At 47.6% G+C, this 14250-nt stretch overlaps 1 protein-coding gene and 1 pseudogene across 3 annotated transcripts in view; both read left to right on the top strand.

The window, feature by feature from the left end:
* SEMA6A (semaphorin 6A) overlaps window positions 1–5134 on the top strand; it is a 125002-nt gene extending 119868 nt beyond the window's left edge. For all 3 annotated transcript variants that reach the window (XM_032842255.1, XM_032842253.1, XM_032842254.1), the window contains one exon: window positions 3591–5134. In XM_032842255.1, coding sequence (XP_032698146.1) covers window positions 3591–4792 — 1202 coding nt within the window. In that variant the 3' untranslated portion in view covers window positions 4793–5134. The remainder of the gene's footprint in view (window positions 1–3590) is intronic.
* Window positions 5135–5178: 44 nt separating this feature from the next.
* Window positions 5179–7924, top strand: LOC116857810 (annotated as a pseudogene).
* The last annotated feature ends 6326 nt before the right edge of the window (window positions 7925–14250 follow it).

The following is a 14250-nucleotide window of genomic DNA, read 5'->3' as shown; positions in this document are numbered from 1 at the left end:
AACTAAGGAGCCCTGGTGACAGTGAGGGTTAGAAATGCATTAAAAAAAAAAAAAAAGGCCCCACCCTCAAGGCGCCAGATGCAGGATTATTATTCCAGTAGGCGTCTAACTAGAATTGCTGCATTCTGCTCAACATTTCCTGCTTTTGTTGTTTTACTTATTTCAAAATGCAGGACCTATGGGCAGTCCTGAGACAGAGGTACATGTTCCCTTATGTTGCCTCAACATAATCCCTTTGGCAACATTTGGACGGCACAAGGTTTGGAGCTGAGAAGAACAGGTCTGTCCCCCCTCCCCGGGGAGACCCATAGCAAATGCAACCAAATGGAGAGGTTGTAGCTGTTAACTCTTAAGCCCTCCATGAGCTGCTGGCCCACCAGGTCTCATTTGTGGCTTCTTTTGACCTACAGATTTGTCCAGCAAACTATAGCATTTAAGTTCTTTCTTATTCGTTATTTCATTTGATTCTTGCAAGAACCCAGTAAGGCATTAAGTGTATTAACCCCACAACACAAATGAAAAAAACTGAGGCCCAGAGATGGGCCAAAAGGTCACCCAGCAGTACATGGGCGCCAAAGACCCCAGGCCTGCGGAGATCTCTGGTGTTGCTTGTACCATCCCCCCCCCCCCCCCCCCACGTCTCTGACAAGACCACTATGTTCAATCCTTCACAGTGGACAATGTCACAAAGTTGATTTAATCATTTCTATGAATGCCCCTTTGCTCTTTTCCTGGTTTAAGCAGAAAGCTTTAAGTTTGGAAGGCATTTTCCAAAAAAGACTTAAAACTTATCTTCCTGACTTGTGCTTTCAACTTCATCTCTGATCTGTTTCTAACTCTGTACATGGGATTTCTGAATTTGCACAAGCAAATGAGGGAAGGCCACCTGCTTTAGGGTAGATATCTCAAAAGTGAAGAGATGCAGGCTTTTAAGGGCACTATTTACATAACAAAATGAGATGGGGGTGGGGGGACTGTTTGAGACACCATTTTTCTCAAAGGTCATATCCTACTTGATTTGTTAACAGCCAAAAACCTGAACTTAAATGTCATCCGCTAGAAAAGTCTGACCCAGTGAAAAAGCAAGTGGTTTCCATGAGATTAAGATAGTCAAGGACCTTCAGACATGAAAGAAGAATAGCTTTAAGTTAAAAAAAAGCCATGAATAAACTTGAAATTTTTGCAGTTTTCCCAATTAAATGATGAATGAGACAAATGAACTACTTGAGCTGCCTTCTCTCTCTGTTCCTCTTAAGCTGAGAGGTGAATTTAAATCATAAAATACCAAAGTCAACTATAGGTACCTGTTATTCTAAGGATGCCCTTATTGGGAAGACACAGTCCCCATGAAGGTGATTGCCAGGAGGGGATATCTGAAATGCCCACTGCCATGAAAAACCTACCTAGTACCCCCCACACCCTCATCGGTGAGGTCTACCCTGTGGTTAGATTCCAGAGATCTCCAAGTCAATGACAGAAATTAAACCCATTTTATTCACAGGTGTACATTTTTGTGCCATTGTACATAGGCGGTTAAAAATGATCTTCAACAGAACCCCAAACAATCAAAACTGAAAGAAAATCAGTTGCTATTTTAGCATTACAACAAGGAAATGCAAAGTTAAGGAAGAAATTTCCATTAGCACAGTTTCTTGGTGACTAGGTATTTAAAGGTATTTGAAAGCAAGACACCTCACAGTTTGAGAAGCTCCGGGTTATAAAAGGTGTGAGTTATAGCCTAATTTCCTGCTGTTTTTTTGCTTCTCCATTTCTACCCCTTAAAAGTTCACGAAGATAAATTTGGAAATATTTAAGAAGTGTCACATTTGGAAATTATTCAAGGTCTTGCCATCTTATACTCTCTTTCCCCCTGGGGGGTGAATCCCCTGCCCTGCCCTTCATTACCAAGGGCAATTGTTTAATCACAGAATCTTCGTTTCTCAAGAGATGTTCGCTGCTTCTATTTATTCCCCCTGAAGTCGCAATCCTTTGTCATAGGACAATCATTTCCACAGCAACCAACTGTGATGTCACAAGAGAGGGGAGGAGGAAATGTTTAGAAAGAAAAGAGAAAGAGAATGTTCTCTCCCACAGGCAAAGGTACCTGAGATTTAAAACCATTGCTTCCCTAATCAAAATATTTTAGCAGAAAGACCCTATGACAAAGCTGCATTTCTTCAAGGTCTCAGCTGTGACATAGGAAGCATTTCAGCAGAAGTTGAAGGGCTGCGTGTTGTGGGTTTAGGAAGGGGTAGAGGTTTTTATTTCATTTCATTCTAATTCTGTGCCAGTGATATCTGCCAGTAAAATACATTAAACATATTCCAGAAAGAGTTGATTTAGCAGATGAAAAATGTGTCTCCTGAGACCAGAGAAGGTACATTTTCTGTCTTACTATCATTTCCATAATAGGAACAATGTTTACATTTCCTCAGCCCATGCAGTGCCTCTAATGTATTCATGTTCTTCCACTCTCCAGAGGCAGGAATTGAGGTATTTGAGATTTTATTTTTTAGCTACCGCATCAAGCACTTAAGATCTGACAATTGTGATGTGTATTCTCACTTGGTATTAAAAAAATAAAAGCCTCAGTGTTTGCATTTGATTATAGTCTCTCAGCTTGGTGGCTGATTAAGCAGGAACAGGGAAGGCAACTTTCTTCAGAAACACAGCCTCTGGGTTAATGTAGTGTAAGATTATTGACGGGTGTAGTCACATAATTTTTATTAAATTGAAGAGATTAGCTCTGCTGAAGAATCTCACCGTGACAGCAAATTCTAGCCGTAATAATGAGACCTGACACTTCTCAAACCCACTCCAGGGCCCCAAATGGTCTTTTTTTTTTTTTTTTCTAAATATTCTTTCAGTTCAAGTAAGGGAAGAGCTCCGTTCAAATATTCAGCATATTTACCTGAAATTGAGTGTGCATGGGTTTTTGTTGGTTTTTGTTTTTTGAAGGATGATACAAAATCGGCATAAACATTTGTAATGTGAGCTTTAGCTGTTTTTTTCACCATAAATGACACACAAGGTCTTTCTTCCAGTTGCCTGAAATGCACACATAGCTTTTTCTCCAGATAGAGGCCATGGTGCCCACAAAAAGGTCAGCAGAGAAGACCCTGGAACCCTGGAGCGCTGGGCCATTTGTTCATTTAACAGGCATAAAATTGTTGCCTCTTGCCCACCCACCACCCAGACTCAACGTATCTCCCTTATCCCAATTTCCTGAGGGGAAGACTGAGAAAAGATTGGGGGGGCGGGAACAAATTTTGTAAATGAAAACTGTCCTATTCCACAGACTGAAGCAAGTAGAAAGAGCATATGCTTGAGAGAGGGGGTAGGAAAAAAGGCACTTTTTCAGAACACAAAGAAGGTAACAAATGAAGTCTATTTACATATGTCATGGGGAGGGGAGGCGACTTGGAGAGGATTAATTAGTTAATGTCTGGCAAGCTGCGCCCCAAGACAAGTTAGGCAGAGGTGCTATTGTCACTTATTACTGTTATTAATTAACGGGGTGAACGCCAAACAAAAATAAAGCCCCGCGGCGTGCTTTCACTTCTTAACACCCAATACGATGTCTATTGCAGGAGTGATTCGGGAAAGTTACCTCAAAGGCCATGACCAGCTCGTCCCTGTCACCCTCTTGGCCATTGCGGTCATTCTGGCTTTTGTCATGGGGGCTGTCTTCTCCGGCATCATCGTCTATTGCGTCTGCGACCACAGGCGCAAGGACGTGTCCGCCGTGCAGCGCAAGGAGAAGGAGCTCACCCACTCGCGCCGGGGCTCCATGAGCAGCGTCACCAAGCTCAGCGGCCTCTTTGGGGACACCCAGTCCAAAGATCCAAAGCCGGAGGCCATCCTCACGCCACTCATGCACAACGGCAAGCTCGCCACGCCCGGCAACACGGCCAAGATGCTCATCAAGGCTGATCAGCACCACTTAGACCTGGCGGCCTTGCCCACCCCAGAGTCCACCCCGACGCTGCAGCAGAAGCGGAAGCCCAGCCGCGGCAGCCGCGAGTGGGAGAGGAACCAGAACCTCATCAACGCCTGCACCAAGGACATGCCCCCCATGGGCTCCCCTGTGATCCCCACGGACCTGCCCCTGCGGGCCTCCCCCAGCCACATCCCCAGCGTGGTGGTCCTGCCCATCACGCAGCAGGGCTACCAGCACGAGTACGTGGACCAGCCCAAAATGAGCGAGGTGGCCCAGATGGCGCTGGAGGACCAGGCCGCCACCCTGGAGTATAAGACCATCAAGGAACATCTCAGCAGCAAGAGCCCCAACCACGGGGTGAACCTGGTGGAGAACCTGGACAGCCTGCCCCCCAAAGTCCCCCAGCGGGAGGCCTCCCTGGGCCCTCCGGGAGCCTCCCTGTCTCAGAACGGCCTGAGCAAGCGGCTGGAAATGCACCACTCCTCCTCCTACGGCCTTGACTATAAGAGGAGCTACCCCACCACGAACTCGCTCACGAGAAGCCACCAGGCCACCACTCTCAAAAGAAACAATACTAACTGCTCCAATTCCTCCCACCTGTCCAGAAACCAGAGCTTTGGCCGGGGAGACAACCCGCCCCCCGCCCCGCAGAGGGTGGACTCGATCCAGGTGCACGGCGCGCAGCCCTCCGGCCAGGCCGTGACTATTTCGCAGCAGCCCAGCCTCAACGCCTACAACTCGCTGACGAGGTCGGGGCTGAAGCGCACCCCCTCGCTAAAGCCGGACGTGCCCCCCAAACCCTCCTTCGCCCCCCTTTCCACATCCATGAAGCCCAATGACGCGTGTACATAATCCCAGGGGGAGGGGTCAGGTGTCGAACCAGCAGGAACGGCCAGGCGCGCGCCCAGCTCGGCGAGGCCCTCCACTGCCTGAGTACCCACCAGACCAAGATGGCCGCGGCGGCGCGGAGGACGCTGGGTCCCCCCCTCGGGGGCGCCGGGGGACTCTGGAAAATTGGGCCACGTGGTGGGGTGAAGGTTTGCGACGCGGGACTCACCTCCATTCTCTGACTTCACTGTCCCCTCACGCCGTGCAGCAGGTCGGACTCACGAGAGACTTGAATTCTCATCACAAACATGAGCCAAAAGCACATACCCACCCCCCCCAACCTTCACACGCATGCGCGCGCACCTGCGCACGTGCACCCACCCACACCCACACCCACACCCACACCCACACCCACACCCACACCCCACAACCCACGCCCACACCCACACCGTGCGCACCTGCAGGGGAACAATGACTGCAACCTGTTGTCCAGGACTGCATGGGGCGCTGCCCACCAGGGCTGGCGTTCCACCGGCAAAACACAAAATACACATTTTTAAAAATCATGAAAATTAAAAAGACAAAAAAAAATTAAAAAATAAAGAATTCCTTGATAATTCTAACTCAGACTTTAACAATGGCAGAAGTTTACTATGCGCAGATACTGTGAAATGCCCACCAGTGTTACAGCTTTCTGTTATTAGCAGATGAATGCCATGTTGGGCAACTATGTCATAGATTTCTGCTCCTCTCTTTTAATGAAATAACGTGACCGTTAACGCAAGTAACTCTTTATTTATTGTTCACCCTTTTTGTCCTTAAGGAAAGAACTCTTCCACCTACCATCCTATGAACAGCGCTTCAGAAAGGCCCCTTGAAAGTTAAACTATTTAACGGGAAATCCATTAACTGGAATAATTGAGTTTATTTTTACAATAAATTCACTGAGTAAATAAGTTGGAGCTGCAATTCTGAGCTTTGTGTTTGGACTGTCTGATCTCTAGCTAAAGGAAAAAGTTGAGAGGGGAATATTTATTTGAATCAACCCATTAATTTGCTGGTCAGGTCTCTGGCCCATAACATGCAAAAAATTAATTAGTTTAAAAGTCCTTCCAGATCCTAACTTACAAAGCATCCGGGAGAGGAACTTTTAGAATGACACGTCCTGCGTCCCGTTGCTGCCAACATGGCTTTGTCAGTGGTTCTTACTTTCTGTGAAGGCACCAGCTTGTGATACCCATCTCATTTCACCTTGCATGTGAGACAGCAAACAAAATCCACTAAAGGCGTGAACTAATTAATATGCTGGCTGCTACCTTGCATAAATTAATGGTTTGCTCACACGGGTTTTTCGTGGGGTTACATCTGTGAATAGCCTCTTTTCCACATGTAAATTTGTGCCTTACACCTGAGTTGTGTACACTTGTAAACTGTCGTTATGATAAACTTTCCTCCCGCCTTTTGAAATAAATGCAGATATTTATTTGACCCTCCCTCCCCCCACCCCCACTCCAGCCCTCCGGAAAGATTAGCATCTAGCAGATGGAAGAAGAATGCAGTGGTGATGGTTAGAAGCCTGCCCCCTGGGAGAGCTAGGCGGCAGCACACCTTCCAATTCACACTTCCTTCTAGTGCCAACTCCAACCACCCTCTGGCCGTGCTACCCAGCATGGACACCAGTGTGGTGGGTGGCAATACCCTGTCTCCCTCCAGAGCTCCCTGCTTCCCCGGTATTCTCAGATCATTTCAACACGGTGATATCCTTATTGACCAGCGGAGAAGGGACTAACGTCCCAGCCCTCATTTCTGCTGGGTCCACTGGCTGGAGAACATGCCATGTGCGCAGTTGCTGGTCACCTGGGAGGTGTCTCCAAGCCATGGGCTCAGCACACAAAGAAATGACATGGAAGTAGATGCAGGCGGGTTGGTCCATGCTGTGATGGAACAGTAACTCCAAGTACAAAGCCAACCACAATGGATGCTGCAAAAACATTGACTGGGGCAGAGGATTTTTTAAATTTTTTAACAAACGTCTTTATCCATTTGTTGTTATTGTTTGTACAGGGGCGGGGTGGGGGGGTGTTTGCCCCCCCTTGGTTCTCATTAGCTCGAGGACACAGAGGGGACTATTGTTTACTCTATCATGAACAAAAGAACTGTCAACAGAATGTAAACATTGAGCATTGTTTGGGGTTGTTGTGTTTTTAAACACTTAAACAGTATATTTGGTGGCCTCTTTGTCTCTTTTTATTTCCAGTTGGATCTTCTGAGTTTGGTCTTGTCTTTAAAAAGAAAAAAAAGGAAAAAAAATCTTTTAAAGAAAGACGACTGGGGACAATTTTGAGTTGGCTGGTGCAAAAGTGGTACCTCTGTAATCAGAGTGAGTCTAGGTGTGTCTCGAGGACTCCCGTATTAGCTTCACGTTCCTGCAAACCTCCCTCGCAGCTTTGCTGCTCTTCAGGGTAGGTTTCTGTTGTTTTGTGTTGTTTTGCTTCTCTTCTCTTTTGTTAGCGGAATCAATGTTCACATCCCCCTGAACTCTGTACCCCTGAAACCGCGAAGAAGTCTTTTCTAGAAACAGATCGTTTTTTCCCCTCTCCCCGAAGCTTGTCCCCCAAGAGTATTGACCAGGCAGCACCCACTCTTGTTTCCCCATGGGTGGGCCTCATTGCCTCAGCTGTGTTACGGAGACCTGTGTCAAAACTTTCATCCTGCGTCCCTACCTCCCAACAACTTATCACTTGTGGTGTTCTCCCTAAAATGCCCATATGTATTGAGCTGGTCTTTTACATTTAAGTATTTTTTTCCCTTTTCTTTTTTTTTTTTTTTTTTTACCCCCACTGCGTGTGGGGGGAGGGTCCATAAACCTGAGTGTGCCTTTGCTTTCCACCCTTGCTAGACACTGGTAGATGCAACAAACTCAAGATTTCTATTTGTTGTAAAGTTGTAAAAAATATTGTGATGTCACCAACTTTCCTTCCATCTCCACATCCCGTAACATCTGATTCATGACTTAATGTATGTTGTAAAACAGAAAAAAAAGAAAAGAAAAAAAAAAGGGAAAAAAGACAAAAAAAAAAGCAAGGAAAAGGCTCTTTATTACTTAAAAGTAATAAAATAAGACTGTTCTACATTACCCTTTGTGTCCTGAATGCTTTTATTTATCTCTTAGTTTTTTCCTTTTTGAATCCCACCCTCCTGGGGTTGGATTCTACTCTTTCCCCATCGCTGTCTGGTTTCCAGAGCATAAACAACAGTGGGGTCAGTACTCACACCCTGCCCATCCCTCAACTCCCAACCCAAATTATGATGTGTTTTCTCTCCTTGTACCCCAGCCTGGAGCTGGGTTGTAGCAGAAGCCACCGGTAATTAAAAGGCAGGGCACGCACTGACTCCCTCCATTCATTTTCCGCATTTTCTTTTTATGGGCTTGTTCATCATCAAACATTTATGGCAGGTTTGATAGTTTAAGAGATCAAGGCTAGGATTTTAGTATGTAGGGTCCACTAAAAATAGATCCTTGCCCAGATGTGACTTAAGCCTTTTTACATATTAATAAGCGGGAGGGTGCTGGATTTCACCCCTTGTTAGCATTTCTCGCTTGTTACCCGGAAGACTGGGGTGGAGGCATATGGGGATGTAACCCTGTTATTTTGCGCACTAGCATTGCGAAATGCCGAGATAAGTTTTCCCCTCCGGGGTATTTTTAAAACCGTTATTTAAATAAGCCCTCAGCCTCAGTATTTTACTTTTGACCCTCTGAAGTCATTTTTTTTTTAAGTGTTTTAAGTCAGCTTACATGTGGGAAGCTACGGGTGGGGCCTTGGTTCCCCCCTATAGTGATGCAGTTACCTCTGGGTATTTCCAGCTCCATTTCGGGAATCCCACCCAGAGGGCCAGGCGTGTCAGGCACGAAGCTGTCTAGAATACAGTTCCTGGCTCCTCACTTATAAGGAGACATGGGCAGGCTCTCTGAAACTGCCACCAGGATATAGGAACAAAGTGCTGAGAGAGTGGCCCAGAGGTTGAGGAGCACTAGACTACGTTTGAGCTGGTTCTTTTATTTATTTTTTTTTTTTAAGCTTGATTTATTTGTGAGTGACAGAGCGTGTGAGTGGAGGGAGGGGCGGAGGGAGAGAGAATCTCAAGCAGACGCTGCCACGCTGGTGTGGAGCCCGACTTGGGGCTCAATTCCAGGACCCTGAGATCATGACCTGAGCCCAAACCAAGAGCCAGACCCTCAAACGACTGAGCCACGCAGGCGCCCCTGGGGTGGTTCTTTAGGGAATGAGCTCTCTGGACAGCTAGACCAGGAGCAAGGGATGACGTGGCCAGGTGCGCTGCCATTGAGAGACAAAAGGTTTATCAGGCCTGGAGCAGGGTCTATGAGAGAAGCTGCTGGAAGCAAGGCTGAGAAAGAGGAGACCAGGAAGGGGCTGGTTACCGTTTGCTGGGAATTGAGTGGAATGGGCAGCAGAGAGCCTCTGGAGTACACGACACAGAAGCTCCCATGTGTCTGTGCTTTATTTTTTTTTAAGATTTTATATATTTATTTGACCCAGAGAGAGAGAGAGATCCCAAGTAGGCAGCGAGGCAGGCAGAGAGAGAGGGAGAAGCAGGGTCCCTGCTGAACAGAGAGCCTGATGCGGGGCTGGATCCCAGGATCCTGAGACCATGACCTGAGCCGAAGGCAGAGGCTTAACCCACTGAGCCACCCAGGTGCCCCGTGTCTGTGCTTTAGAAAGCTATGGGGCAGCAATGTGGAAAATGGACTGGTCCAGAGAAAGGCCGTGGCGGCGGGGCAACGTGCCCAACGGCACACCAAGTAGGTAGGAGCACCACGAGCAGTAACTCCTCACCTGATTTCAGATTCTTTAAGAAACTGAACCAAATCAGCTCTGTGACCGTCCCCCCAATTTGCCAAACCAAAGACCTCCCTTCCCCTTGTGTGACCCATGGGTTTGCCCTGCCTGACTCCAGCCAAATATAAAACTGAAAGAATGACCGACAGCTCGTCTGAATTTATTTTTTTTTTTTAAATGGGGAAGCTGAGATCCAGGGAATGAAAGGATTTGCCCGTGATCCCAGAGCTGGTGGGAGAGCAGCTCTTCCAAGAACAGATGCATTGTCTCATACCCGCATTCATTTATAACATTAGAGCAAGACTAGCTAGGAAGACCTCAACACAGCCCCCACACACACTGCCCAACCCCTCCCCCACGCCCCCGCAGCCCTTAGAACACGCCTCCTCCTTCCCGGGTGGAGCACCCCAAATGCCTTCTTGGGGGCTGAGTCGAGGGGGCAGGCTGGAGCTAGAGTCAGACCGGTTGGAAGCCAGACCATCCCTGCATTGCAACCAGATACCCGCAACGGTGGCTCTCGCCGCAGTCAGCTTTGTTCCAGTCTGGTGAAGGGGTGACAAGAACAGACAGGTGCAGCCAGCAGTCTCGCTGGGGCCCCCGGGATCTCCTCACTCAGACTCAAGAAGTGCCTCAGATAACCCAACTCTTTGATTGTTGCTTGCTGGTGGCAGGGTGAGTGGTTTCTGCTGAGGGCTTTTAGACCGTAGGCCCTAAGGGGTGGCTGTCCCAATACAGCCAACGGGCCAGGCAGCCGAAGGGGCCATGGCTGGCGTCTGAGACCAACAGCTTTTCTTAACCGCCGTGTCAAGGAAACCCAAACAGGTCTTGTAGTTCAGCCTTATAAGTTGGCAGAAGCCACACAAAGCATGGCCCCAGAACCCCAGTACCTACGTTTGAACTGCCTGAACAAAAGCTCTTTCAAAAAAAGTCATACGGGAAGTTGAGCGTAGAAGTATCCAGAAGGTACCTGCAAAGTCAGGCACTGGCATGTTTCTGCTCGAGGGAAAGGGGCGAGGGGAATTTAAAAGAACGCCTCCGTAACAAAATAACATGATTAAGGACATAATCCTCGTCTTAGCTGAGCACGGTGACAGCTGGGTGCGTGCACTCGGTAACCCTTAGAAACCCCCATCTCACGCTTGTCTTAACCCTGGGTGGTGACGTGTCTCTTGCACAGAATCAGGAAGGAAGGGCTCCCATTTATTGATCGGGACTGCCAGACAGATGGGGATCTTCAATATTCCATTTAGAGTATTGTGTCTCCTCAGCTCTAAGCCCCCGGGGATGCCCGGGGGCGGGGGGGCGGGTGACCTCCACAGAGGGCTGGGCTGCGCTGATGTGCATTAAATGTGGCTGGGCAGAAAAATGTGCAGATGTCCCTCTAGCAAATGGAAATGAAATTTGAGCAAATCAAGAGAGGCAGCTGAGTCGTGGGGAGTTGCCCATCCCCCTCTGCAAACACGTCCACACAGACATGCGCCCACAAATGCTTATCACAAGGCTTTCTCCTCTTGGGTCTAATACCCAAAACGTCCCAGTGGTCAGAGCCCGTGTTTGTGGAAGGGGGACCCTTTGGAAGATCTTTTGCCCCCTTTCCTGGTAAAATGTGGGTTCCGCCTGAACGCGTTCTGGTAAAAAATAAACTGTCATCAACAACAGCCTCAGGGACGGAAGCAGAGGTGCCTGGACACAGGCCCCTTCCAGCTCCGCTGACAATAAACTCAGGTGGCCAGCGACTTTCTCATTCTTCTCAACACTTTCACATAGAAGAGTCTCTTGAGAATCATTAACATACCCAGAGCAAGTCATCGGTCCTGTTAATGGGCCACAATAATGGTCCAAATAAGGGGATGCTAATGAAGGGGAAAAATAGGTAACCATGAAATCAGAAGCATTTCTCACTGACGATTTTCAGCCAAAAAAAAAAAAAAAAAAAAAAGGAAAAAAGGGAAATTGGAAAAAAAACCAAACACCAGGAAACCAACATGAAAGAAATTCAGGCGGGATTCCCAGGGGTCCTAGGATGAGCCAGATGATGGAAAATCTGTGTCGAGAGCACAACGCTCTCTTTTCTCCCACTCATCGTTGACAACTGCCCTCATTGTGTTATGGGGTTGGTAAGGATGTGAGCCGACCTTGGCAAACTTAGTGTCCGTTCTCTGGTGTGGATACTGAAATTTCTGCACGCATAGTGCAAAAGCATGAATTTCAACAGTAGGGCTAAGGTTTGTTTCAAAGACATTAGAAGGGGAAGGGTACCGCCCAAGGGAGGCAGGGCTTCCAATGGCCAGTGATGATGACAATTTACCTTGATAACATCTTACAGTTTGCAACCTAATCGTGTCCATGATATGGCTTGATTCTCCTCACAGCTTCGTGGGGCGGGTCAGCCCATGTACGATTGTCCTCAGTTTATAGAGACTGGGATTGGAAGAGAAGGAATCCATTGGATCACGGATCACCATGAAAATGTAGTAATGTTTCAAAAACCTGTGAGCTGACGTCACTCCCTCAACCCTCTTGGGGACACCTCAGGTTACACCAGCACTCGGCTTCACCAAAGGGGAAAAGCCTCCCACAGCATTTCCCAGGAGAGATGATTACAACAATATAAAGGCCCCAAAATAAAGGCTAGGCACACACGTTCTATTTTAAGGGCATTGTGCTTTAAGATTTTTCCATCATTAAAGAACACATCTCTTCCTTCCTGCGTCTGCAAAGTCCTGAGGCCTGCTGTGTTATTAGGAACTGTCCACAGAGCAGGAAAAGGGAGAGCCGAAGCCAAATTCAGCAACCTCCCTTCTTGAGACGCACCCTGCCACTTCTGGGGCACTGACACAGACTCTCAGTGGACCAAAAAAAGAGGTGAAAGGCCAGCTTTTATAGCTTCTTCATCCTACTCAAGCTGCACACATCACAAGAGAAGTTTAAGAAGCGTCTAAGAGAACACAGGGTTGATTGGGAACAGAGAAGAGGAGCCCTACACCTGCAAGGGTAAAGAATTTGCTCACCCTTCCCGTCACAGAAGATGGAGGTAAAGAAAGTGTGAAAGGAAAGATAAGTAAGAAATATCACTGTTGTCTTTTCAAGTTGGCACCATCAGCCACTTAGGGTACCAACTCGACACCAAGACTTCCTCTCTGGTGTCAATGGTGGGATAAGTTGGTAGGGAGCTAGGAAAATCTCCCAGAAAGAGACAGAAGATAGAGATTGCCTCTCCCTCGGTATGTATCTTCCTCCTCCATATCACTGTCCATATTCCATGTTGCTATGGCTGCAGACTGGCCCTCCCATTATTAATAAGCTACTTGGTGTGAGTGCCTCAGTGCAGAAGAGACAGAACCATCTTCTCCGCAATGGGACACCGGGCCTCCCTCCTGCCTGGGGGACAGCATGGCCCAGCCAGTCACCACACAGAACTCTTCTGCAGTGCTGCGAAGAAGCCAGCATCTTCCACCAGCTGCCATGAGAGGAAACCACACACAGACGTCACTCGGTGGGAGAGGAAAATGGCCGTTCTTTTTAGAACTCCATTGTCCTCTTTCTGCTTGTGCTTGGTTGGTTGGTTGTTGTTGGGTTCGTCTGCTTGTTTGCCAGTTGAAGTCCTGTTGCCACAAAGCCTTCTCCCAGGACACAAAAATGCATTTTAGGCTGGGTTGCCACTAACTTTGCTAACTTTGGTAGAAAATTTACATGTAATTCCAACTGCTACACAGGGCTACCTATTCAATTCTGTTCTCAGGAAAGGCAGCAAGCCTTTAGAAACATTTGATTTTCCCTGATCTGAAGGGTGCCAGTCAATAACCAACTGACTCTGAAAAGGGAGTTTTCTATGCCAAAGCATGCATTCCAGGACCACACCAAACGCTGAAGTCGTGCTGAACAGAAAAGACCTGCCTTCTAGAACAATCCTGGGGAAAGGATACATTTTTTGGTGTGTGGGAAACAGAGCTGTCTATTGAAGCTGGACCCAGGTATTGGCTGAATTCAGTTCTTACTGGTGTTTAATTTTATTTAAGGACCAGGATTCATCCCCCTCTGTTTCCAGGGAGAAGAGAAGACCTGTGATCACATTTCTTGGTTGGAGAGAAAAGATAACGTGTTAGACTTATATGTATAAACAGAAATAGGTAAATAGTCATATTTCCTCCTGACTTTGTAATTTAAACAGTGTAAGTCAGTAGGGAAGGGCTGTAATTGGATCCCAAGTAAGTGAGGTGAAAATTACTAGGTGTTCGGCATCTGCATTTCGTTTTAATTAGGTGACTCTAAGAGCAAGATCAAAAACTTTTCCTTGTCACTCAATCTGTTGAGCTTTCTAATCGAGAAACCAAAGGGCTTGTTTTGTCCTCAGGAAAGAGTGCCCCAGAAAGATCCTCTCTAATTACTTGGCCAGAGCAGCAGACAAGCCTGGGCCCAGGGAAGAACTGGGCTCGGGGGCAGGGAGAGATACCATGAGGGTGACATACCCCAAAGCCAGCTCCCCCCTCCAAAGGCCAGCCCCCAGAGGATCCTAGGAACAGTTGTCCCTAATCTGGCAACTCAGAGTTTTTGCTTCTCGCAACACAAAGGAGCTTGGACAGAAGCACCCACGTTGTGAGTCTGTGGGCCTGGCTTCCG

This window comes from Lontra canadensis, unplaced genomic scaffold (genome assembly GCF_010015895.1).
Source record: "Lontra canadensis isolate GAN:19392208 unplaced genomic scaffold, GSC_riverotter_1.0 scaffold126, whole genome shotgun sequence".
Classification (NCBI taxonomy): domain Eukaryota; kingdom Metazoa; phylum Chordata; class Mammalia; order Carnivora; family Mustelidae; genus Lontra; species Lontra canadensis.
The sequence above is the reverse complement of the archived record's forward strand: the minus strand, read 5'-3'. Positions and strand labels throughout refer to the sequence as shown.